This window comes from Schistocerca serialis, chromosome 5 (assembly GCF_023864345.2).
Source record: "Schistocerca serialis cubense isolate TAMUIC-IGC-003099 chromosome 5, iqSchSeri2.2, whole genome shotgun sequence".
Classification (NCBI taxonomy): Eukaryota; Metazoa; Arthropoda; class Insecta; order Orthoptera; family Acrididae; genus Schistocerca; species Schistocerca serialis.
The window spans coordinates 510507226-510534995 of record NC_064642.1 but is presented as its reverse complement, the minus strand read 5'-3'; the positions used below and the strand labels follow the sequence as shown (position 1 = coordinate 510534995).

Below are 27770 nucleotides of genomic sequence, written 5' to 3'. Positions count from 1 at the left end.
CGTCCGGTCTGCCGAGCGCTGTTGGCAAGTGGGGTGCACTCAGCCCTTTTGAGGCAAACTGAAAATGGTTCAAATGGCTCTGAGCACTATGGGACTTAACTTCTGAGGTCATCAGTCCCCTAGAACTTAGAACTACTTAAACCTAACTAACCTAAGGGCATCACACACATCCATGTCCGAGGCAGGATTCGAACCTGCGACCGTAGTGGTCGCGCTGTTCCAAACTGTAGCGCCTAGAGCCGCTCGGCCACCCCGGCCGGCAGGCAAACTGAAGAGCTACTTGACTGAGAAGTAGCGGCTCCGGTCTCGTAAATCGACATACGGCCGGGAGAGCGGTGTACTGATCACATGCCCCTCCGTATCCACATCCAGTGACGCCTGTGGTCTGGGGACGACACGGTCGGTACCGTTGGGCCTTCGAAGGCCTGTTCGGACGGAGTTGCTTTACTCAACGGCGTTAAGTGTCACGTATTTCGAAGATTATTCTGTAACAACAAAAACACAATAAAACCTCGCTTTCACCTGGGAGGGGGCCCTAGAAGGACACAGGCCACGAACTGCTTTAATTTCTTCGTAATAATCGGAAACATAGGTGCCTGCATACCTTGTGTCAAAGGTTTACCCTTTTGGCAGTCCTTACAATTAGCCAATATCTTTCAGATCATCCTGTCGTACCCCGACGAAGGTCGCAACATTCTTACTTGAATCCCTCAGTAGAACTGGAAGTGAGGTGGGATTTTTCAGGTGTACCGAATCTTTGGTACGCGAGTGGCTTCGTGCAAGCGAATAAGTCGGTGAAAAGGTCTTGCTGAGGTTATTAGGTCTCTACGGCTGGAGACAGTACAAAAGACTCGGTTATCAAATCAAGAAAAGCTTCTGTGTTGGTACCTTGTTCTGATTTTATTGCGTCTTCCCGAGTTTACATGAACTTGTCGAAGATGACAGACACTGGGTCATAATTTCAGTGGCCTGGAACATACATGAGGCTTACTAGGTAGTCAAATTGCTAGAACAAATAACCTCCCTGTTCTATCACTTTGACTCGAATCATGAAAAGGGGCCAGTTTCTTATTACGCAAATCGAACCCTCACGTTCCATCACATCTCACAATGTATGTGACAGTCAGTCATAGGTACAAGCAAGCGACGACAGACTGACTATCCACAGTCAAGAGGTACGTATAGGCATGAATCGATGTCATTCTTAGTGTACAAATTTAACTGAATACATTGTTTCACTCACAACATTTCGCTGTCGGCTGACAGACACCCGATGCTCTTCTGCTGGTAGGAACTCTCGAACTCTCGAACCGTTGTACTCTGCCATGCGAACTGGTGGCCTCTTTATACAGCCATGGGGCTGTTTGCTTCTAGATGGTACCTGACCGCGTCGCATTTTTATCCGTAATTCGCATCAGCCATTTTAAGTCAGCTATATCTTAATACTCGCGACCTCATGTTGGTCTGGTGAAAGTGTCAAGTACACTATGTGATCAAAAGTATCCGATCACCCCCAAAAACATACGTTTTTCATTTTAGGTGCATTTTGCTGCCACCTAATGCTAGGTACTCCATATCAGCGACCTCAGTAGTCGTTAGACATCGTGAGAGACGATGAACAGAATGGAGCGCTCCGCGGCCTCAAGGACTTAGAACGTGATCAGGTGATTGGGTGTCACTTATGTCATACGTCTGTACGCGTGATTTCCACACTCCTAAACATCCCTAGGTCCCTGTTTCCTATGTGATAGTGAAGTGGAAACGTGAAGGGACACATACAGACAAAAGCGTACAGGCCGACCTCGTCTGTTAACTAACGGAGACCGCCAACAGTTGAAGAGGGTCGTAATGAGTAATAGGCAGACATCTATTCAGAACATCACACAGGAATTCCAAACTGCATCAGGATACACTGTAAGTACTAAGGCAGTTGGGCTGGAAATGAGAAAACTTGGATTTCATGGTCGAGCGGCTCCTCATAAGCCACACATCACGCCAGTAAACGCCAAACGACGCCTCGCTTGATGTATGGAGCGTAAACATTGGACGATTGAACAGTTGAAAAACGTTGTGTGGAGTGACTAATCACGGTACACAATATGGCGATCCGACGGCAGGTTGTGAGTATGGCGAATGCAGTAACATTCAGAGGGTGTGGTGTTATGGTGTGGTCACGTTTTTCATGGAGGGGGCTTGCACCCCTTGTTGTTTTGTGTGGCACTATCACAGGACAGGCCTACATTGATGTTTTAAGCACCTTCTTGCTTCCCACTGTTTAACAGCAATTCGGCGATGTCGATTACATCTTTCAACACGATCGAGCACCTGTTCATAATGCATGGCCTGTGGCGGAGTGGTTACACAACAGTAATATCCCTGCAATGGTCAGAGTCCTGACCTGAATTGTATAGAAGACCTTTGGGATGTTTTGGAACGTCGACTACTTTCCAGGCCTCACCGACCGACATCGATACCTCTCCTAAGTGCAGCACTCCGTGAAGAATGGGTTGCCATTCCCCAAGAAACCTTCCTGCACTTGATTGAAGTATGCCTGCGAGAGTGGAAGCTGTCGTCAAGATTAATGGTGGGTCAAACCATACTGAATTCCAGCATTATCGATGGAGGGCGCCACGAACTTTAAGTCATTTTCAGCTAGGTGTCCGCATACTTTTGATCACATAGTGTATAAAATAACAAGAAGACACATCCATATGCTCTAGATAATTTGATGAATTTCTATCAGTTCTTCCCCCCTCCCCCCCCCCCCCTCTCCCCGCAGACCAAACCCTCTCTTCCCACAGACCAAAATCCTGACTCTTGTGCGGTTCATTATGTATTGTGCAAATGATGAATAGAGCCTCAATCAATCACACAGAATTTTGGTTTCGTTTCGGTGCGATTTATGTATCAAATAAGCATCATTCAAATTTTGTTTATCGAACAGAAGCCCTGCAGTTCGTAGAGACTATACGCCTGTCACAAATGATGGTTAAAGTGTCCAAACACTTCTTTCTCCGAAAATTTTCTGCTTCGGAAGATTTACTACTGTTACGTACGCTACATCCTCAGAATATCTGGCTGACCAAATTTCAGGACCTATAATTTGTTTCTATGCTCTTTTTATTACATATATGTGTGTAATATAGTGGAGATCTACTGTCAACGTATGTGTATCCGGAGCATCGTGGGTGTTTATAAGTCCAGGTGCTGGGCTATGAGTTCCACGTTTTAATTATATTTGGGTTTCTGATTATTTGTTGGGTCCTAGTAGAGGTAACTCTTGTTATTGCAACTCTTGTTATCTTTTTTCGTTTTGTATTGATATCTTCACCTTCTTTCCTACTGCTTTCGTCCTCAAATTCTGTGATTGTATTTCTAAGCTTAATCTTAAGCTGTTTGTTCATCTCCTCTTCTTTTAGCCTACTCACATGTAGTCTTTTGGGTTCTTTTGCCACCTTTCCTCTTGGTTGGTTGTTTAGGTTATAAACTGGTTCATCTTTATTAACACAAGAGAATGGTCTTATCCGGCCTCAGCCACTATCATTGTCCTAATGTCTGTCACTGTAATTTTATGTTTCTTCTCTTTCGATACTTGGTCTATTTGGTTCCTAGTTAGCCCATCCGGTGAGGAGATATTAATAATAGCAATATCATACACAAACAATGGTTCTTTGAAACATGTTTAAAAAGCAGTTCAGGACAGGAAGACAAGCAAACAGGCAGTGATGATCAATAACAAATATGAAAACCAAATAAAATACAGGGCATTCGCCACAGACATGAAGAGAACAATCGGGCGAGAGAAAAAAATCATTCATAAATAAACAGATAGAGAAGGTAAAGGAGGATTATAGCCAGAACAATTGTAAACTGTTTTAGAGGATAATGAGACGCTATATAAAAGAGTACAGAGCTAATCCTGTGATAGTGAAGGACGATGACTGATCTTTACAAATGAAGGTAACCTAGAGAACCAGATGAGGTACTTCAAAGAACTGCTGACAAACCCGGTTGACACCTACGACGACGAAAACACGGCCGACGACAACAAGAACGTAAACCATTAGCCGAAGGAACAACTCTGATGGATATGGAGGTGAACGAGGCAATAACAAGAAAAACGGGCAGACCCCAGCAATAGGTATAATATCAGCAGAATTTACCAAAGAAAGAGGAGACAAGACATTTGAATGGTTAGACGAAATGATAAAAGAGGTGTGGACGAAAGAATTAATGCCGGAGGAAAGGAAAACTGCTGTTGTATGCCTCATATACAAGAAGGGAGACAAAGTGTTGACACAACACTATAGAGGGATGTCGCTACTATGCACGTGCTATAAAATAATATCAAGAATCATACTGAACGGGCTGAGCCCGTACGCTGAAGAAATATTAGACACAGCCAAAGTGGGGTTCAGAAAGAGTAAGAAACCGACCAAATATTCACACTAGATAAAAACTGGGAACACAATCAGGATTCCTTTTTTATGTTTATAGATTTCATCACAGCATGACAGCATAGTGAGAGAGTAGACGTTGGGGATAATGGCAGAGTGGGCGATTCCTAACAAGCTGATAAAACTAACTAAAATGTGTGTGATGGAATTGAAGTGTAGAACGAAAGTACAGGGGGCGATCTCAGAAACACTTGAGGTAAAAACTGGAGAGAGACGGGGAGATATTGCATCACAAACCCTGTTCAGTATGACACTCAACACCCTGAGGAGAATAACACAAGAATGTGCTGGAGTCACCACCGGAAAAAATATGAATGTTCTGGCTCTCACGGATGATATTGTTGTGGTAGGAAAGGGCATGGAAGACCTCGAGAAAATGTGAACTGTGCTAATGAAAGAAGCTGAAAAAGTAGGTGTAAATATAAATTACAGTAAAATGAAGTTCATGGTAATACGAAGAAGAGTTCAGTTAGGACCAAACCATGTAGCAATACGGAAGACAGACACATTCATCTACCTCGGTGTCGACATCAACGAAAATACATGCCGGACGGTGGGAGTGTAGAGGGTGGCGGAAGGGGGGGGGGGAGATGTCTAGGATCTATACACAATATCATAAGATCTAAGTTACTGTCCAGGCAAAATAGACATGGATCCTGACACACACACACACACACACACACACACACACACACACACACACACACACACCTCTACACACAGACAAACTATTCACTTTTGGAAATAAAGTATTGAGAAAAATATATGGACCAATGAAAGGAAATGAACAGTGCAGAATAAGGGATAAGACACTACCTGACATCACAACAAGTGTGAAAACTAAAAAAAAATACTTACGTGGTATGACCATGTGAGGAGAGGGGCGACTACAGTAATAAAGGCAATATGGATGGAGAACCCGAAGGAAGTAGACGACTAGAACGGTCGAGAACGAGGTGGAAGGACAACACCATGGGAGAAATGCAGATACTGGATCTGGGAGATGAAGATGCAGCTGACAGGAAGGTGTGCAGGTCTGGACTGACTGAGGCCAAGGACCATCTGCGGTTTGTGTAACCAGTATAAGTCGATAAGTTTTGATTATTTACATTAAATATTCAATTAAAATCTTCACAGATGACAGTTTACATATTTCTTCCATTTTTAATTTCCATAATTTCGGCTCTTTAAATGCTCAAGTTGGGTATTTATTGCATATACTGACCACCCGTCTACATCTCATCTTATTCTTCTTTTGAACAGAGAGCGTAAGACGGAGTGTTTAAGAGAATTGCAGTCGTGTCAGATCCCTAGAGCTGTTCACGCATTAGAGTGGCAGATAGACCTGCGTTCATAGATGTACACTTCTTGTAACAAATCAGTGCCAGTTAGTGGGGCATATAAGAATTTTTAGAGGCATTGTATTTACACATTAATGTTAGTTAATATTTGAAAAACAGAGGTGTGAAGAGTTGAACAGCTGCTTCCTCTTTGTCAGTGTTTGGTACAACATGACAACTGTCCCTTAACATAGACAAATGTAATGTATTGCGAATACATAGAAAGAAGGATCCTTTATTGTATGATTATATGATAGCGGAACAAACACTGGTAGCAGTTACTTCTGTAAAATATCTGGGAGTATGCGTGCGGAACGATTTGAAGTGGAATGATCATATAAAATTAATTGTTGGTAAGGCGGGTACCAGGTTGAGATTCATTGGGAGAGTGCTTAGAAAATGTAGTTCATCAACAAAGGAGGTGGCTTACAAAACACTCGTTCGACCTATACTTGAGTATTGCTCATCAGTGTGGGACCCGTACCAGATCGGTTTGACGGAGGAGATAGAGAAGATCCAAAGAAGAGCGGCGCGTTTCGTCACAGGGTTATTTGGTAACCGTGATAGCGTTACGGAGATGTTTAATAATCTCAAGTGGCAGACTCTGCAAGAGAGGCGCTCTGCATCGCGGTGTAGATTGCTCGCCAGGTTTCGAGAGGGTGCGTTTCTGGATGAGGTATCGAATATATTGCTTCCCCCTGCTTATACCTCCCGAGGAGATCACGAATGTAAAATTAGAGAGATTAGAGCGCGCACGGAGGCTTTCAGACAGTCGTTCTTCCCGCGAACCATACGCGACTGGAACAGGAAAGGGAGGTAATGACAGTGGCACGTAAAGTGCCCTCCGCCACACACCGTTGGGTGGCTTGCGGAGTGTAGATGTAGATGTAGATGTAGTAGGGAGTTGGGGGTACAACCACAATTTTGATATCAAATTGATGTGCAAATTAATTAAATTGACCATTTAATCATTCGCCGCCCCCAACCATCACAGCTCCCGACCACGCCCATCCCAGCCCCCGACCACCCTCTTCCCCAACTCCAGATGACGTCACACGTTTTTCACTGCCTGCACGTGGGCAGCAGCCCCTCCCCTTCCCCTAACTTACCCTACTGGCGAGGATTACGAATTTGGGCAGGAACTTCGAATTTTGGCGGGATTACTTTATCCCAGGGTTGTGCTGACGTTCCACCCCACTCCCACTCAGGAATTGGCCGGAAATTAAAATTGGCAGTACCCTTTCCGCTACTCGAACCCTGAACACTGAACGCAAGAGACGCTCTCAGATCATGTTGAATAAGCTGAAAGAAATTTCTTAATATAGATCTTTTTTTTTCTTTGGGGTTTAAATTCTCGCTTTTTCTTTACTCCGATGAGGGTTTCGTGATAATGAGGCCATTCTGCGCTGATTGGAAACTTTCACAGAAAAATAGTCTAAGTTTTTTTCCTGATTTTACGCTGGGTGGACATGTCGCTGCTGATCATTTGTGATCGGTGGCAGCGCACTTCATTGGACATCACAAAATAATGAGATGCGAATTGCATCCTGCAGTCGAACATAAAAACTAAACAAAATGGACTTTGCTTATTTTTGTGAAAAGAAGACATTTATTATCATGGCGATTATGTTTTCCGAATAGGTGGGGTTGAGCTTCTACATGTCCCTTTTGTGTTGTCTAGACCGTCGCCTTAAAGCATGCCTCATACCGCTGAGGTTGTCTGAGGGCCTTGTGAGGCCCATAGCCCCAGAGGGGTGGCAGAAACACCGCAAAGGGCGGCCAGCGGCCAGCACGTACGGCGAGGTGGTCGGCGGAGCAGCTGGCCGTTTGAAAAAGCCTGTGTCCCACCTGTAGATGGATGGACGGAGGAAGGGAGGGATGGATTGATGGAGGCAGGGAGAGGGCCTCGATTTTTGGCAGTTTGTGATTCTACATTGAGGAGAGTGCATGTTCAACTTCCACCCCCTTTGCATTTTTTTAGGACGACGATTTTCCCCAGTACATGTGCTGCATTATGACTTATTCATTACGAGTGCTGGCTTTTTCACGACAAATTTCGAAGTGTAATTAGAATTGTGATGCATTTTTCTCCATCAGTTACAGTATTGTGTACTGGTTTCAGTTAGCTGGGCTGCAGGGTGGTTATTGAGAAGGAGTATGTAGCGTATTCTGACATCAAACAACGATAGGTACTGCTTGCTTACAGGTAAAACTCCTCTCTGTCCAACAGCATCATATCGTCAGTTGAACTTATTTCCGCCAAAAATGCCTTTTTCCATCTAGCTTTCAGGTGAAGGGTAGAGTATGAGTGCGTCTGACGCTAGTTTTCAATGGTATTACGAAATATTTTCCCTGCTGGATAACACCAGTTGTATGGTATCGTCAAGGTTTGAGCTGTACTGCAATTATAGGCCGTCCAGTGTGGCGCTATGCATATAGTTGTGCTATTAGGCCCAATCATTACGATTAATTACGCAATTAGGACCGATCTTTACTTCATTTTTCCGACCAAAGTAAATAAAGTACACGGACCTAACCTTCTTTTCCTGCATCTGGACAGTTGTCATCTGTTGCGGGGTGCACTTGAGCTTTCTATCCAGTACAATCACGGTTCGAGTCCCGGAAATGGCACCACCATTATTAATTTTCCGTCAGTGCCAAGGGCCTCTAGTGATATTGTGTTAGGGGAGTGCTCTTGGGCTTTCTATCCAAGAGAACCAGGGTTCGAGTAGCGGAAAGGGTACTGCCAATTTTAATTTCCGGCCAATTCCTGGGTGGGAGTGGGGTGGAACGTCAGCACAGCCCTGGGATAAAGTAATCCCGCCAAAATTCGAAGTTCCTGCCAAAATTCGTAATTCTCGCCAGTAGGGTAAGTTAGGGGAAGGGGAGGGGCTGCTACCCACGTGCAGGCAGTGAAAAACGTGTGACGTCATCTGGAGTTGGGGAAGTGGGTGGTCGGGGGCTGGGATGGGCGTGGTCGGGAGCTGTGATGGTTGGGGGCGGGGAATGATTAATTGGTCAATTTAATTAATTTGCACATCAATTTGATATCAAAATTGTGGTTGTACCCCCAACTCCCTACTACTTGTGTCATGTTATACCAAACACTGACAAAGAGGAAGCAGCTGTTCAACTCTTCACACCTCTGTTTTTCAAATATTAACTAACATTAATGTGTAAATACAATGCCTCGAAAAATTCTTATATGCCCCACTAACTGGCACTGATTTGTTACAAGAAGTGTACATCTATGAACGCAGGTCTATCTGCCACTCTAATGCGTGAACAGCTCTAGGGATCTGACACGACTGCAATTCTCTTAAACACTCCGTCTTACGCTCTCTGTTCAAAAGAAGAATAAGATGAGATGTAGACAGGTTGTCAGTATATACAATAAATACCTAACTTGAGCATTTAAAGAGCCGAAATTATGGAAATTAAAAATGGAAGAAATATGTAAACTGTCATCTGTGAAGATTTTAATTGAATATTTAATGTAAATAATCAAAACTTATCGACTTATACTGGTTACACAAACCGCAGATGGTCCTTGGCCTCAGTCAGTCCAGACCTGCACACCTTCCTGTCAGCTGCATCTTCATCTCCCAGATCCAGTATCTGCATTTCTCCCATGGTGTTGTCCTTCCACCTCGTTCTCGACCGTTCTAGTCGTCTACTTCCTTCGGGTTCTCCATCCATATTGCCTTTATTACTGCAGTCGCCCCTCCACTCACATTCACGTGTGTATTACAAACATTTCAGACACTTGAAGTAACATTAAAGAATACAATTTTTCACGCCATTGACTCATACAACAGAAAAAACACAATCATTTTACATCCGTCAACAACAATCTATAATTCAAGAGATTTTATACTATGACCCGGTCTCCTTTTACCAATTCAGTGCCATATCATAATAGCAATTACGAAATAAATCGTGAGAGCCTGTCTCGCAACGGAAAAAAAAATGCATGTCATGAATTATTCTGTGACGCCCTAGCCATCCCTTCCACCTGCCAGGCGGCACGTCATTGTTACCAAATAGACAGGTTAATTAATGAAATTGATCATGAGAGTCACTTTGCATGGCGAATAATTTTTTTTTCAGTGGTCGGATTATACTCACCAGGCAGGGCAACTGGGATCCATGGAGGGAACACAATGTTCTTTTCGAGGAACGTTATTGAGAAACGACGTCTGAAGTTGACCACAGAGGGATTCTATAGGCCACAACATACCTTTCACGTAAGGACCGCGCTATTAAAAACACGATCATAGTGACTATGTTACCATAACCCTGCATAAAAAACAGTCTTGAGTCTACAGGCGCAAATGAGTCAGTGATAGCGTTACGCTTTCTGGTAGAAATGCTGTCTGCGATTTGGAATCAAGCTTATCCATTCTGCCACATGTTTGCGTTGGATCTTTTAGAGGCGTCTGTTAATGATTACATCCACTGGTGAATCATGTCCGTGCTGTACCCATATCTCGAAACGAGTCAGGTTTTTCGAACCTATCTGCAAAGATACCATATAGCAAACACTCCAACGCTGTATTTTAGACAGTCCCTATGCAATCTTCCCAATTTAAGTCAGACTTGAATGGAAGTTGGAGAGCGCTATATCTACCAACTCCTGCATTTCGTGGAGAAACAGGACGAGCTGAGTTAATGCAACAGGAGTGCGTTTCGTCCACTCAGTGGAAATGGAAACACGTGTACAATGTGTCAGGCCAGCGGAAAACGAAGCTTTCCCCTGCAACACGAGGTAGTAGAAAAGATAGTACAAGCAGTTATGGTGGTGTTTCTTGTTTGGAAAATTAGGAAGATTCCACATCATACAGGGCTGGAGGAAGGACGAGGATTTTGCTATTGCATTGCAACACATCTCCAAACTTCATACAGGTCCTGCAGTCCGAAGGAGATCTGCCTCTCTCAGGGTGCATTCATATCTATCACATAAACATTCTCTCCCACCTCGGTATTTTGTACCATCCAACAGAGGAAACCTACGAACTATAAAAACCCCACTTACGTCATCCATTAGAGAACTCGATAAGATACTACCACGTCCCTGGCTTCTGATATACCAGAAACAAATACTGTCTGTTTTCCGAGATTGACCATATGTGGCGATCCTATTAAATATACCAGTACTGGTTCATTGGAGCCGGTGGCTCATGAGCTAAGTCGCTTCCACAGACCAGTGTAAAGTTTCGTCACCTATACAGTTGGAGGATCATATCCAACAGACTATCAATCACACGAGAAGATTCCTTCATAAGCAGTTCAATACATTCTTTTTCCTTTTGTAACACATCCAATCAATGTACACCGCATACGCTTTGTTTTTTCTACCATGACTTAGACATCCATATCAGCTATCAACATTAACACATTTCGATCCTTTGGCTCTCACAGAAAGCTGAACAAAGAAATATATGATGGGCATCGCAGCATATGGAAACAGGACAAGTCTGTAGCAATTAGGAACGCTTCCAAACAACTGTATGAAGGTGATGACTTCTATACTTAATCCCATGCTCCACAGCTACAAGTAGCAGGTACCCGGTGTTCCGCCAAGGCTCCCTACATCTCAACAGAGTGGTGTCCGTCAGTCATTCTGCGGTAATCAACAGTGTACTCAGTGAATGGTCGGGATGGGAAAGACACTGTTGATATGGGAAAATGTAGTGTAATACACATCGCAGTTGATAGTGAGATCAATTTTAGCAGTTTTACCCAGAAGTCGGAGAGAGTGATATCTGCCACATTCTACAACTCGAGTAGAAACAGAGTGAGCTGAGTTAATGCCTTAAGACCGTGTTTTGACCACTCTCTGGAAAATGGAACATGCTGTTGTGGCTCCACCAACCGTGTACGATGTGTAAGGTCGGCGCCAAACGAAGCCTGCTCCTACTACACGACTTAGTATAAAAGACACTACGAACAGTTACGGTGGTGTTTCTTAACGGGAAAATTAGGAAGACCCAAGATCATACAGATACTACAGTCTGAAGCAGATCCACATCCCTCAGGGTCCATTCACGTCTATCACCCAAACATCCTATCATCGTTATTTTGTACCATCCAACAGAGAACTAACTTCATCTGATAGATTTTTACAGCATCTCTCACTTCTGATATATCGAAAACAAATACTGTCTGCATCCCGGCATCAGGCATATGCAGCGATCCTATTAAATATGGAGGTATTGGTCCGTTGGAGCAGGTAGCCAGTGATCGACGTCTCTCGCACAAACCGGTGTAAAGTTTCATCGCCTGTACTCTACGAGGACCATCTCCCACAGATTATCAGTCACAGGGGAGGGTCCCTGTTTCTTTGTTTGATGCACCGCTTTTTCTGCTGAAACACGCTTTGCACATTGCCATACTTTTTTTTCCACCACGATTTCGACGTCTGTGTCAGGTTCTAAACTGACATTAACACGTTTTAGTCCATTGGCTGCCCCAGGAAACTAGACATCGCACAGTGTAAATCATGTTGATGCTGCTGATCTCACATCACACCCACACACTGGGTGATTGAAATAGAAGACAGTCACAACAAAAGAAAACTGGAAGAGTTTTGAGGCATTGTGGCGCATTTCCAAAGTGCTGTCTGAAGGTGATTGATGACCTCTACGTCTAAACTCATCATTCACAGTGACGGGATAGCCGATGGCACTGTGTTACGTTTGATTGATTCCTCATATTGCTGCCATGCATGCGACCACTGTTTCGGTGATATCCATCCCCGAAAGGTGTTACCCCTCCACCAAGACTCTTTCTCCATCCCAAACAAGCGATGTCAGTCAGTCAAAGACACCGTCGATGTACCGTAATAATAAACATCATAGTTGATGGTGCGATCAATTTTAGCAATTTTATCATAATTTCGGCACCGACCAATGACGCGGCAGAATGCTTACCAATTTCTGTATATTCGCTAAACAGCCCCTTCACTACTTTGCGAGCACCATTACGAATGTAAACAGATGACTGTGCAGTACATTAATTCATTGTTAATTATACACCAAAGTATACCAGACAGCGACCTACATACCTCTAGCACTTTGGTCATAGTGCGTAATTTATGATTTTTCTCTGTGTGGATGTGAGTCACGGGGCATTCTCGCATTCCTAGAATAAAGTTAGAGAGCGTAAGATCTCCTCGCATTGTCTTTGACCAACGCTCTCTGCAGCTAATCGGAAGTAGACCGCAGCATTCCACATTTCGTGTAGGAACAGTGCGAACTGAGCTATAACTGCTGTCCTGCACCCATCAAAGAGCACAAGATTTCTTCAGATGCGCGAATGTCGAGGAGGTTAGCACCACTTACCAGTGTATAATAGACATGCATCTGTTGTGACGATATAACAGACGGTTAAGAACAAGAAACGGATGGTTTTTATGTGTGATGGAGCTCCAGTCAGATGGAGTTTGTAGCATTCTATGTAAATTAACTGTACTATAAATTCTAAAGTATTGCCCTAGTGTCTGGAGTCATTAACAAGAAGGTATTGGTAAGAGAGAACATAAACACATACACTTCTAAGGCTACAAAATTGGAAATTTGTGGTAAGGTCTTATGGGACCAAACTGCTGAGGTCATCACTCTCTAAGCTTAGACACTACTTAATCTAACTTACGCTAAAGACGACACACACACCCATGCCCTAGGGAGGACTCGAACCTCCGACGGGGGAAGCGGCGCGGACCGTTAGAAGACACCTCAGACCGCTTCGCTACACTGCGCGGCAAAGGCTACAAGGCTCTGCACTTAAGACATGCTGTAACATTAGATCGTTGCGGTTTCTGACCTCTTAGTCATACGGAATGCAAATTTGTTACTATCCAAATGTAAGAAATATATTTCTAGCGCATGACATACTCTCTCCTTGCAGGTTTCTCTACAATAGACTAAGGTGACAAACTGTAAAATGAAAAAAACATCAATTCCTTGTGATATATGTACAATACAGCTTTCCAGAGGTGTATAGCCCCCACTATTCACATCCAATCATGGTTCAGAAATTATACTGTGCTCGCATCAGTCCTGTATAAAATGATCATTAGTAATGAGGAAAGCCTCCAACAACGAAAGAAATAAACGCATAGCAGTGGTGTGTGACATGTGAAATTACACATCATGCCGCCATTAGCTCCGTAAACAGGATATCTGTCAAGCAGATTTATACACGGGGATTGTAGTACCTCACAAACAGCTGTCGCTAAATTAGAATCACCATAGTTATGAAAGTGAAGACTCGATTGTATGCCCAAGATGCGCAGGAGAATGGAGTACATTGCATAAATCTTCGTTCGTCTATAGGAATGCGTCGAAACAGGATGGAAGTCCTCTGATGACCGAGAGGTCTGCTGTTAACGATCGCAAGTAAGCTGTGCTCTAAGTCACACAAAGAACACGCAATTGTATGAGAGTCGAACGCAGGTTATGTTAAACAACCGTTGCATCCCGACAAAACAATGGAAAAATGGTCAAATGACCTGCAGCAACATGTCCCTCTCTCTCTATAATGTATCATCAGTCTACCATTAAATCCTACCTCGTTACAATTCCATCTCAACCGATCACTCCATCCACTGTCTGTCATCCTTTAACGCATATACAAGTACGTTTAGAGCAAGATGGTAGTCTTTTTTCGAGGAAAGCATCAAAGACCTGAACCTTCCTGGCAGATTAAAACTGTGCCGGACCGATACTCGAACTCGGGACCTTTACCTTTCGCGGGCAAGTGCTCTACCATCTGAGCTGCCCAAGCACGACTCACGCCCCGTCCTCACAGCTTTACTTCTGCCAGTACCTCGTCTCCTACCTTCCAAACTTTATAGAAGCTCTCCTGCGAGCCTTGCAGAACTAGCACTCCTGAAAGAAAGGATATTGCGGAGACATGGCTTAGCCACAGCCTGGAGGATGTTTCCAGAATAAGATGTTCACTCTCCAGCGGAGAGTACGCTGATATGAAACTTCCTGGCAGGTTAAAACTGTGTGCCGGATCGAGACTCGAACTCGGGACCTTTGCCTTTCGCGGGCAAGTGCTCTACCATCTGAGCTACCCAAGCACGACTCATGTCCCGTCCTCGCAGCTTTACTTCTGCCAGTACCTCGTCTCCTACCTTCCAAACTTTACAGAAGCTCTCCTGCGATGGTAGAGCACTTGGCGAAAGGAAAAGGTCCTGAGTTCGAGTCTAGATCTGGCACACAGTTTTAATCTGTCAGGAAGTTTTATATCAGCGTACATTCCGCTGCAGAGTGAAAATCTCATTCTGGAAACATCCTCCCTCCAGGCTGTGGCTAAGCCATGTCTCCGCAATATCCTTTCTTTCAGGAGTGCTAGTTCTGCAAGTTTCGCAGGAGAGCTTCTGTAAAGTCTGGAAGGTAGGAGACGAGGTACTGGCAGAAGTAAAGCAGTGAGGACGGGGCAAGTCGTGCTTGGGCAGCTCAGACGGTAGAGCACTTGCTCGCGAAAGGCAAAGGTCCAGAGTTCGAGTCTCGGTTCGGCACACAGTTTTAATCTGCCAGGGAGTTTCATATCAGCGCATACTCTGCTGCAGAGTGAATATCTTATTCTGGATAAACAAAGTACACTAACCTAACCTTCGTTTCCTGTATCTGGACAGTTTCCATGTGTTGGAGGCAGTACTTGGGCCTTCCATCCACTTCAATCAGGGCTCGAGTATCGGAAACGGCACCGCCATTTTTAATTTCCTGTCAATTCCAAGCGCCTCTGGTGATATAATTGTGTTAGGAGGCTGCACTTGGACATTCCGTCCAGGAGGACCAGGGTCTCAGTTGTGGAAAAGGCTACCACCGATTGCAATTTCTTGCCAAATCCTGGGTGGGGGTGGGTCGTCAGCACAGCCCCGGGACCAAGGAATTCCTGCCAAAATTCGAAATTCCTGCCAATAGGGTAGGTTGGGGGAGAGGGAAGCGGCTGGGGCCCATGAGCAAGCTGAGAAAAACATGGCGTCATCTGACGGGGATGGGCGTGGTCGGGGGTTGGGGTGGGCGTGGCCGGGTGTGGGAGTGATTAATTGATCCATTTAATTAATTTACATATCAGTTTGTTATCAAAATTGTGCTCGTGCCACAACTACCTACTAGCGACCACATTGATTTGTAGCAGACCCCATTACATACTTTATGTGATTTGGGTTACGTAATGCATATGGTGTGTATATGAATTTTCCTCGTTTTCTTTCATTTTGGTGCTCTGAGACACATTTATCTTTGTTCTGCTCCTTCTTTTAAACACTATCTTCAAATGTATTTCAAGTTCAACACAAAATTTGGCATACTTTGTACCAAAGTTTCACCTCATTGATTTATTTAGAAATAGTCATTTTGTTTGTTACTTCCTGAGTGCTTGGGGTTTGAGTTTCTTCTGTGTCTCAAGATTTCGTGTTCTTGTCTGATGTTCTGTCTGCTTTGTCTTACATCTTCTTCTTACAGGATCTTTTTCATTTGCTGAATATTTTCACGTAATGAATGCCGTGCGGTATCTCTATAGTTCGTCAGAACAGCTTGTTTGTAACGTTTTCCTCTTTTTCTTATCCGGGAATATCAAACTAGTCTTAGGAGCACAAAATTTCTGATATTGGAATTCGGCTAGACATGATTGGAGGTGACGTTAATATGTAAATGATCTGGGTTGCGCACCACATATTACGACACTTCTATTCTCTTCAAGTATTACATTGACTGTTTATACTTCTCTAATAATACGGAGTTTCTTTATCCAGCCACATATCAGGTACCTGATGTTACATAAAAGTTTATCGTTTTTGACCTCAAATGCTCTCTGATATTGTTTTATTATATTTCCAATAATTTCATTACATATTTCACGTAGTTAAAACCTTATTTTTAAACTTTAATTTAACAATATTACGACGTTTGTTTACTATATTCAATTAATTAGTCGTATTTTTCAATTAAACATACAAGATCCTCGTCGTGTTGTTGTGCTGATTCAAGCAAAATCTTCATCTACGGGGTGAAGTATTTCGTAAATTATATGAATGTATGGTTTCAGTTCTTCTGGACATGTCTGAAAGAACAGACACCACACGAAATCCGCAGCTGTGAACATCATGTAAATTGTAGGTGGAGGGAGGAGAAAGGAAAGGAACTGTCGATGTCAGATACATTGGGACTGACAGCACACATTCAATCGTTGCAGAACATGTAATGAACAAAAACCATAACCACTAATATCGAAAACGATCTATACATTCTGAAAAACAGAAAAAGTCTATACCGACAATTAACAATAGAAGAAAATCACTACGTACAAAAGGCTATAGTCGAGGGGGAAAATGTAATAAACGAAAACATAACACTTTGTAGCAACACACTCTTTACCGCTCTGAGAGAACTGACCAAGGACACGAAACAGAAACCACACACACGCAAAAGAACTACTTCCCCATCACACACAAAGACATAAATAATGAACATAAGTCGTCGTAATTCGCGCTACAGTTTTTTATAGCCTTTCTCGCCACATGCGATACACCTCTCGCGACCCAGGCGAACAGCAATATGGCGTAATGTTCTGCATCAGAAACAGAGTGCGAAAGTTTTGTTTGTGTATAAAAGCAGCCACATACCATCCAACGAACGTGAGTACACGAATAGCTAAGTAACAGCTCAGTACACACCAAACAACTAGTTTCCACAACACTACCACAACCCCAAGTATATATTGCTGACATACGAAATTCACCTTCTAGCTCACATGGTTGCAAATGACATGATGTTCGCTAAGAAAAAACGGCAACAGAAAAAAGCGCACGGAAAATATGTCGCAGACAGCGACAATAATTGCTTAAAACGTGCTGTAATATACAATAAATATGGTGGTATAAAAGTGTCCACAGAAAATTATATTTCAAAAAACTAATAGTAAAAATGTAATAATGTGCAACTGTGTTTGTATAATCATGCTACTTTCTGCGTGGTTTAGATTAAAAAAGCCCCACTGATGATGGTGATATTTGTCGCCAAATCTAGTTTGGGAGAATAAAGAAATAAACGAAAAACAAGGTGTTTTGCATCAAGGCGGACTCAATTTTCTGATATAACGTGCAGTCTCTTTTCCATATACAACAACGATAAATGTAAGACATCGTAAGGAAATAATGACTAGAATGAAAACTTCGATGAACATCAAATTTCGATCTATGAAATTGGGCAAAATAGCGAATTATCACGCTGTATTATTTTAGTGACGATTTATTTCCAGGTTTACATTTTGGTGCCATATGTTTACTCTTCGTTTATCCTTGTAGAAATTAAAATATTATTGTGTGGCAACTTTTAAATGAGCATAATTAATTGGACATCTGTATAATGAGTATGTGATGCTTATGCTGTATATTATAAATCTCACAGTCTTGTGAAAGAAGGAAAATTAGGCAAAAAATTCGTTGAGCGTCAAATTTCATACAGTTGTAGAGACGAGTGTAAGAAACTAACTACAAAAAATTCTTGATCGGCGGGTTGTCAGCGTAGTGGTGGGATTGGTGGTGGGGGTGGGGGGGGGCGGTGTCTCAAGGTCACTTTCTTACGTTTTACTTGAATAACTTGAAAACGGCGGCTTCTAGCGGTAATGTTTCACAGTACAAACTTCAACTACACTAAAATTCGGAGAAAAAGGTCGTATCACTTTTTCTCTATGACAAGTAATTTCCACGTTACAGGGGATAGAGAACCACAGATAATTAAAATAGTGTCTTAATGGCATAAAGTTAATGTATGTTGCTCAATAACAAATAACAAAGTAGAAATATTAACTGTTTGTACCACATATAATTGCAGTAGAACCATTGTTCTGGGTATGTGACAGGTTGGAAAGATGGTGTTGGAAGGTAGAAGCACGAGGTAAGGTATGTTGCCAGATTGTGGTCATTCACTTCAGTTCTTCACAGTTCAGTAAAATGACGAGCAAAAAGGCAATTCCCCACTCTTTCTACTGCATCGCGTCACACATAGCAACTACAGGACGTTTCACAAAGTTATGCCGGCCCTTCCGCTTGTCTTATGAATCAGTGGTGATGCAGTGAGCAGACATGCCTGGGGTGGTTGTTTTCCACAAAGTGAGTTAACAGTGCATTGAATACAAAAATGGTTCAAATGTCTCTGAGCACCATGGGACTTAACATCTGAGGTCATCAGTCCCGTAGAACTTAGAACTACTTAAACCTAACTAACCTAAGGACATCACACACATCCATACCCGAGGCAGGATTCGAACCTGCGACCGTAGCGGCGCGCGGTTCCAGGCTGTAGCGCCTAGAATCGCTCGTCCACTACGGCCGGCCATTGAATACAGATATATATTACAGTAGCACTAATGCATGAAATCTCTTCACACTATTCTGCAACGTTTGAGGGGAAATGGTTCCTTAGTCATCCGCTGTAGCGTTCATGAGGGGAAGGCAGTTTCCGCCACCACGAGTGCAGCTCGCTTTCCAGTTTAGCTGGCCACTGTGGCTGAGTGGTTCTAGGCGCTTCAGTCCGGAACCGCGCTGCTGCTACGGTCGCAGGTTCGAATCCTGCCTCGGGCATGGATGTATGTGATGTCCTTAGGATAGTTAGGTTTAATTAGTTCTAAATCTAAGGGACTGATGATCTCAGATGTTAAGTCCCATAGCGCTTACAGCCATTTGAACCATTTTGAACCTTTCCAGTTTACAGTCAGACTATACCTCCTCAGCGTACCGTATCCTGTTCTCTTATGTGAGTAGACAAAATAATTTCAATGAGCTTGTGTTTATCATAATGGAGCTACTTTCAGTTTATTAGGTGAGTATTTTATTTAGTTGTTAAAAGTGCTATTACGTAAAAAGCTCAACAGCTGGAGCTGTCAACTGTCTATCACACAGAAGGGCCTACCCAAATGTAACATATTGTTATATTTATTCGGCAATGTCGATTTCATTGTCTTCGCTATCAATGTCTGGAATACTTTTCGTTGCTTGAGGGTATCAAATGCATGAAACCCAGCCTCAGCTCTTCCAAAATCGGAAGAGACCCACAGGCTTACGCTGGCTCTATCTGTACCACAGGTAGGTCGCTTCAGTGTTATGGAACTTCAGATATTTCAACACAGGTCAAGCAGGTTACTCTTCTAGATTTAAACATTGTCCGTCCTATTCCAACAGAAATACTGGCACACACATGGCAAAATATTACTGTGGAAGTCTGGCATGTGTCTCAACTCAGTGCAGTCAAACGTATTAGTACCGGTAATTCCTCAATGGGGAGGATTTATGCAGTCCACCAGTAACAATGGTAAGCAAACTGCACTTTCTGGTCATTCATTAAATCATCACCAAGCGACTACAATATGGTTATATGGCTTTACAATATGCTTTCAGCGACCGACAAAAGCAAGATGTCACACTTACCAACATTATATGAGTCACTGACAACATCACAATCACAAATTAAGTATTTCTCAGACATAGCTTATAGGAACTTACATTACATAAATGCTCATTTAACAACTGCAAATAAGTACTCAATAGACTGAAATTAATTCTACTAAATAAACACGAGCTCAGAGAAATATTTTGTCTCATAAGAGAAATGGATATGAAATGCTGTGGAGGAAGCCGCGTTTTCCAGAGGAAGGCTACATCTGCCATACTGGTTAATTACGATTAAGAATCAAATTCCCCTATAGCACTGTGGCACTGTGCGCATAGATTTACGTAGAATCTTTCCGGAGGCTTTTCTTACCTTATCGGTATTTAAAGTAGTGTTAACAGACTTTGTAAAAAATAAACATATCCCTCTGGACGTGTCTGCATACCGCTTCGCCTGTGGTTCATGAGGAAAGCTCTAGAACGGTCGGTATAACTGTGAAATTCCCTGTGCATGCTTTTCATGCGGTTGTGCGGAAGAGAGAATGGGGAATTGTCTGCTCACTCTTAATATTGCAGACGTATGAAAGAGGGAAGTGCATGACCATAATCCGCTGAGCTACCTTTCCTCACGCCTCAAACCTCCACCCCCGTTTTTCCACCCTGTTTAACCCATAGAACCCAATTTATCCCTTAATACGGTTCTACTACACTGAGATGTGGTACACATATCTAATATTTCTTCCTGAGCCACTTCATTTAACAATGAACATCAGTTTTATACCGTTGGAACACAGTTTTTTTATAATCTGCGGGTCCTACATCCCCTATTAGTCCTAGGTGAAAGATAAATACGACCTTCTTTGTAGGACATTTAATGTATTTTACGTTTGTACTGCGCAGTATTCGCTAGAACCTGCGGTTTTCGAAATACTCAAGAAAAACCTTTAAAAAAAATGACCTTTACACGACTGAACCCTCCGCCCCCCCCCCCCCTCACCACCCAGTGACATGCTAGTCAAGACTTTTAGTATGTTGCTCGTGACCTCCCCCCCCCCCCCCCTCCCCTAGGCCGGCCGGGGTGGCCGAGCGGTTCTAGGCGCTACAGTCTGGAACCGCGCGACCGCTACGGTCGCAGGTTCGAATCCTGCCTCGGGCATGGATGTGTGTGATATCCTTAGGTTAGTTAGGTTTAATTCGTTCTAAGTTCTAGGGGACCGATGACCACAGATGTTAAGTCCCATAGTGCTCAGAGCCATTTGAACCATTTTTTGAACCTCCCCCTTACCACCTCAACCACCAATGCACAAACATGTGTGACTACATTAATTCCTCCGCCCAGATGACATTTTGTGTTTTTCACCAACTCAGCTACTATCTACAAATGAAAATTGCTCTAAATGTGCATATATTCAGCAGACAGACTAGCAGGACAGTCCCACATTGCCAGATTTATATTTATTAGAATATATCGCTATACAGCTACACAAATGAGGCCTGTGATATCAACTCTGTATTATCCTCTGTCTCGAAATCGTTTCAACACTTACATGCCTCTTACTGGTATGACAGCCGCTGTATTCTGTTGCTACTGCATCTGCGTGTGAGTGCGCCGGGGTCGACAGAAGCGTCCGATCCAACGCGTCGGCTTTGACCCGTGACGTAAGGGTGTTGTGTGTGACGTCATGACGGCGCGGAGTTTAGTTTGAGTGTGGCTGTCTCCAGTTCTGTTTTATCTTATTTTATTTACTTTTCTGATCTGTTCGCTCTATCTCGTGAGATTTTTTTTTATTATTTAAAAACACTTATTACTTATTTTAATTATCTGTTTCCTCGAATTTCTGTTTTAGTTTATTATATTTATCTTTCTGATCTGTTCGTTCTATCCCGTGAGTTTTTTTTTTAAAAAGACAAAAAACACTAATCAGCTACTGAAGCATCTTTATCTTCTATGGGTTGCAGGGGTTACGACCCCTGGGGAGGTGGGGGGGGGGGGGGGTATTCATGCATGGCTGTCTTCACTTACACGTTGTAGCTACGCAAGACGTCTAAATTTGTTTATATTTAGTTTGCCCCCACCCAAAACACCCCATTTCCTGCGCTTGTCCCGTTAGTGTCAGTAGGCTTCTTGTGGTAAGTGTGTGTGTTTGTTTTTGTTTCCGCCATATTTGTGACGTCATGGGTCAAAGCAGACGGGTGGGATCGGACGCTTCCGTATTTCCGTGCGCCGAGTACAGTGTCGCCTCGCGTGTGTACTTAATCAACCAACTGTATGAGCGCGAGCCGGCCACCAGAGGCCGCCTTAGGAAGTGTGCACACGGCCGTCTACCAGCGACTCGCGCCTGTGTATGCGTGGAGCAGCGCTGACTCTCACCCTCACTACGTCCTTTTAGGTTGCACCGCTCGCGTCAGTTTTGTGTATCGCTTATGTTGCACTCACTGTATGATTTTCTTGTCTTGATTCGTGAGGCTTATTTCCCTTATTGTTCAGAGATTCGCAAGCAAAGCCATAAGGTGTTACTTGGATCGGTTTCACGTATTACTTCGTTACTACATCAAGTCCAACAAATTAGACGTTTCCAATAAGAAACCTCTTTGACTTACTTCGATTTGCATCTATAGTAGCAACAGCTGTGAATCATCGCTGTTACTAATAAACAAATATGTAAAAAAAGGCAAATAAGTGTAAATTTAAGTTCAACTTTTAGCCCAAATGTAAACGAATGGCATTATAAACTGTATAATCAAAACTGGAAATATTCATCACAAGGCAGTTACATGTGATGCTTTTTTTATCAAAATAAGCTTATTTTTATGTCTGTCGATCGCTGTTCTTTTATTTAAAAAAATCTGATAAAAAAACATCCGGACACCTACTAGAAGGCATTAATATGGGGTGTGTCCACGCTTTGCCTTTATGTTGGCTTTCAGCGAGCCGTCGGAATGTCTGTTGAAAAACGGCAGCCCGTTCTTCCTCAAAAGCCGAATCCGTAGAATGTAGTGACGTGAGACGCTAGAGTCTGAAAAGAAGTCGACGGTCTAACTCATTCCAAAAGTATTCCACTGGTTTCAGATTTGGCACTCTGTGCAACCCTGTCCAGTTCATTAATGTTATTGTGTACGAACTATTGACTCACAGACACTGCTCAATGTGAGGTTGCATTGCCATGAACATACAGTCGTCAACATCCATCTGTTCCTATGCCGTAAGCGGTACATGGTGCCATAAAATAAGTCCACATCCTTACGCATTAGCGTCCTCTTGCGTGAAATAAGGGGCCCGCATCCTAACCAAGACAAACAATCTTATACCGTAATACAACCTTCACTGTACTTCACCGATGGCACTACACACCACGGCAAGTAACGTCTTCAGACATTCATCAGACCGAAACCCCTCCATCGGCTGTACTTCACCACGTCAAATCCCTCCGTTTCCAGTCAGGCACTATCCGGTGGTGTCGCTCTTTACATCACCACACGCGTCACTCAGCATAGACTACAGAAACTTCAGGCTCATGGAGAGCAGCTCGATCAATGTACCACATTCTTTTTAATACCTGCGCAGTGTCATTGTGCTATCTGGACTGCCGGACTTTGGAGCTCACGACTGGTTGCTTCCACTGATTTCATGGGACTCTTTACAACCACCCTCGCAAAACTGAACTATCTCTTTTCATCTGTATTTGAGGTTTGCCTCGTCCTGCTTTAGCTGTTGTTATTCTTCCGCAATTCCCCTTCACAATCACACTAACAATAGTCGACCTGAGCTGCTTTAGAAGGGTTTTAATGTCCATGATGCGGTTATTACCCACGCGACATCCAATGACTAGTTCTCGTTCTAAGTCACTGAACTCTCCTCTTACTTCTGTTACTGCTTCTCTCTTGATAGGGCGATACTCCCCGCCTCCTTTTTATTTTGGCGGGCCCACCTCTCGTGACATTTAGTGGTCGATTCCGCATTACATAGGGGAGTCCAAATACGTACTTTGGAAGTTAGTGTATACGGATGTGCATGACAATCCCAGTCTGTATTGGCGACACGCGCAGTTCGTTGTACATACCAGATATACACTGAAGAGACAAAGAAATTGGTACACCTGCCTAATATCGTGTAGGGCCCCCCGTGCACGCAGAAGTGCCGCAACACGACGTGGCATGGACTCGTCTAATATCTGAAGTAGCGCGGGAGGGAACTGACACCATGAATCCTGCAGGCCTGTCCATAAACACATAAGATTACGAGGGGGTGGAGATCTCTTCTGAGCAGTACGTTGCAAGGGATCTCAGACATGCTCACTAATGTTCATGTCTGGGGAGTTTGGTAGCCAATTGAAGTGTTTAAACTCAGAGTAGTGTTCCTGGAGATATTCTGTAGCAATGCTGGAATTGCCCAAGTCCGTCGGAATGCGCAGTGGACATGAACGGATGCGGGTGATCAGACATGATGCTTACGTACGCGTCACCTGTCAGAATAGTATCTAGACGTATCAGGCGTCCCATATCACTCCAACTGCACGCGCCCCTTACCATTATAGAGCCTCCACCAGCTTGAACAGTCCCCTGCCGACAAGCAGAGTCCATGGATTCATGAGGTCGTCTCCATACCCGCACACGTCCATCCGCTCGATACAATTTGAAACGAGACTCGTCCGACCAGAAAACATGTTTCCAGTCATCAACAGTCCAATGTCACTGTTGACGGGCCCAGGCGAGGTGTAAATCTTTGTGTCGTGCAGCCATCAAGGGTACACGAGTGGGCCTTCGGCTCCGAAAGCCCATATCGATGTTTCGTTGAATGGTTCGCACGCTGACACTTGTTGATGGCCCAGCATTGAAATCTGCAGTAATTTGTGGAATTGTTACACTTCTGTCAAGTTGAACGATTCTCTTCAGTCGTCGTCGGTCCCGTTCTTGAAGGATCTTTTTCCGGCCGCTGCGATGTCGGAGATTTGATGTTTTACCGGATTCCTGATATTCACGGGACACTCGTGAAATGGGCGTACGGGAAAACCCCATTTCACCGCTACTTCGGAGATACTGTGTCCCATCGCTCGTGCGTCGACTATAACACCACGCTCAAACTCACTTAAAACCTGATAACCTGCCATTGTAACAGCAGTAACCGATCCAACAACTGCGCCAAACCCTTGTTGTCTTATATAGTCGTAGCCGACTGCAGCGCCGTATTCTGCCTGTTTACACATCTCTTTATTTGAATACGCATTGCTATAGCAGTTTCTTTGGCGCTTCGGTGTATATGTGCACTGTATGGTTACAGCTGCGTCTTGGTTTGACTGAACTGTTGCAGCTGCTGAATGCGGGCTACTCCTACTACGCGGTGCTGAAGAACTTCGCCGGCCGCTGACGTCTCGCAGCAGAAAATCTCCACAGCAGCACACACGTTGCTTGCCACCAGGAGTAGAGCGTCATAAATATATGGAACATACACGTAGCTTATCATACATCAACACGAAGCAGTTTGATGCTCCCTTGTTTGTCACTGAAACCTGCCGCCATACTATTACATCACTGTTCTTAGTGAACCCATTGCACAATCGTACTTGACACTGTAATGAAGGTTATGATGTCACTTATTCAATACTGAACTAAAATAAATAAAAATCAAATACAAAAACGTTTTATGTAAAGTTTCATTTATTCTTAGACAAGGGCTTAACATCCCGTCGACCGCAATATCATTAGAAACGGAGCACAAGCTCACATCGTAGATGGATGAGAAAGTAGTACGACCTTGGCGTTTCGAAGATACAACTCAGCATTCGCCTTTATGGAGACAAAGGTAAATCTAAATCTGGGTGGCCGTCTAGACTTGTATCTTTATTTAAAGTTTATATGTCTGTGAATATATTAAGACCCGAAAATCAGCTCAGTTATCATAAAGATACAAGGACGAAGTAGCATTGGATGTTTTATAATTCTCTGCCTCGTGATGACTGGGTGTTGTGTGATGTCCTTAGGTTAGTTAGGTTTAAGTAGTTCTAAGTTCTAGGGGACTGATGACCATAGATGTTAAGTCCCATAGTGCTCAGAGCCATTTGAACCATTTTTTTGTTTTATAATTATATTCGATTTTCAGCAAGACAGGGTGGAGGACACACCTGAACAGCAGCGCGCGTTGACACGTCGTTTCTGGGACTCGGGGAGACGTGGCGATCGCAGATCGAATCCGGATGGACGTTACAATACTTCGAAAAAACCTTATGAAGTCCAAAGTTCTCAAGTAAAAGCAACTAAATTAGTCACAGTTGTTAAGGAATGTTATGTGGATACACATATACGTTTTCCTGCTTATTGAAGTTTCCAATTTTTTAATTATAAACGACTGAAATTTTTTCAACAACGTGAGTACAAATGTTCCTTTCTTGAAAAATCTCTCAGAACGATAATTAATGTATTTTTGCCCAAAGTTTGAAATACCTTGTTACATATAACTGTTGAACAGAATATTGATATCTTCTTTTCTGAACAAAATACCAAATCTTAATGCTTTTCTCTTACTTAAATGCCTTAATGTTTTTGTACATGATAATTTCTTCCACATAATGTTTCACTATACTACTCATTGATTGTATGGCACATTAAGCGCTATAATGTCAGTGGTTTGTGAGGAAAAGATACATGAAGTTGCTAAAATCTAAGTTACGGGAAACCTAAATCAAGGATTTGACCGTGTCTGTATTAGGCCTACCTTATCTAGGTGAACTTGGGCAAACCATATGCATTCTTCCCTTCATTCTCAAGCAGCCTTTTCTTTGCTTGTCCTCTTAGATTAATTTGTCTTTCAAATTAAGTAACAATAACGTTGGCTGCATCAATCCTCTTGTTATTGATTTCCATCAATATCGACAGTGTGTAAGCTCCTGGACCAAATCCTAGCCTTTGTAAAGTCCGTAGAGTGCCAAAATTAGCACAGTTAAAAACTAAACACGCATCATACGCCGCAACGTCATCAGCAGTTGTGAAAACAAATGTTGTCTTTGGGCATAGGTTTCCTATCAGAGAGTTGTAACTTTCATTACCATTTTCAATTTTTCTATGCACTCAACTTTGTATAAGTTCTGGATTTGCTAAACACCAAAATATTCCCCACACTGTACTCCAAAAAACCAGAAGAAAACACCTCAGAAATAAATAATGTGAGGAAACACAGAACGAAACAGGGGCGTGGCCCCGTGCATGGTTTTGTTAATTATCATGTTTATCACACCTAGAAGTGAAACTGGAATGTAATATTCAGGAATTTAAATTTCAGTGTCACGTAGAAAATAAAGTAACAATAAAAAAATCTTTCGCAATTTTGCTCGCTGTCGCGCACGTCACCGCGTAACGATGAGAGACGGTGTGGCGGCCAGCCTGAATGTGGTTTTCAGGGGCTCATATCCAGGCCTCGCCTCTGTTGTACGATTCACAAACATTTAGAAAACGTACACTTTTACGTAGCATAACACTAGACACAAACAAGTGTACACAAATTCCGTCCCAATGTGCGTGTAGAGGGGGCTTGTTGATGGGTGTCAGAGGTTGGGGAGGCGGGTGGAAACTGGTGGCGAC

General features: G+C 43.2%; 1 protein-coding gene across 1 annotated transcript in view; it reads left to right on the top strand.

The window, feature by feature from the left end:
• The window catches only part of LOC126482037 (odorant receptor Or2-like), a 67453-nt gene extending 41783 nt beyond the window's left edge, over positions 1 to 25670 (top strand). The window contains exon 5 of the mRNA XM_050106010.1: positions 25507 to 25670. Coding sequence (XP_049961967.1) covers positions 25507 to 25563 — 57 coding nt within the window. The 3' untranslated portion in view covers positions 25564 to 25670. The remainder of the gene's footprint in view (positions 1 to 25506) is intronic.
• Positions 25671 to 27770: the final 2100 nt, after the last annotated feature.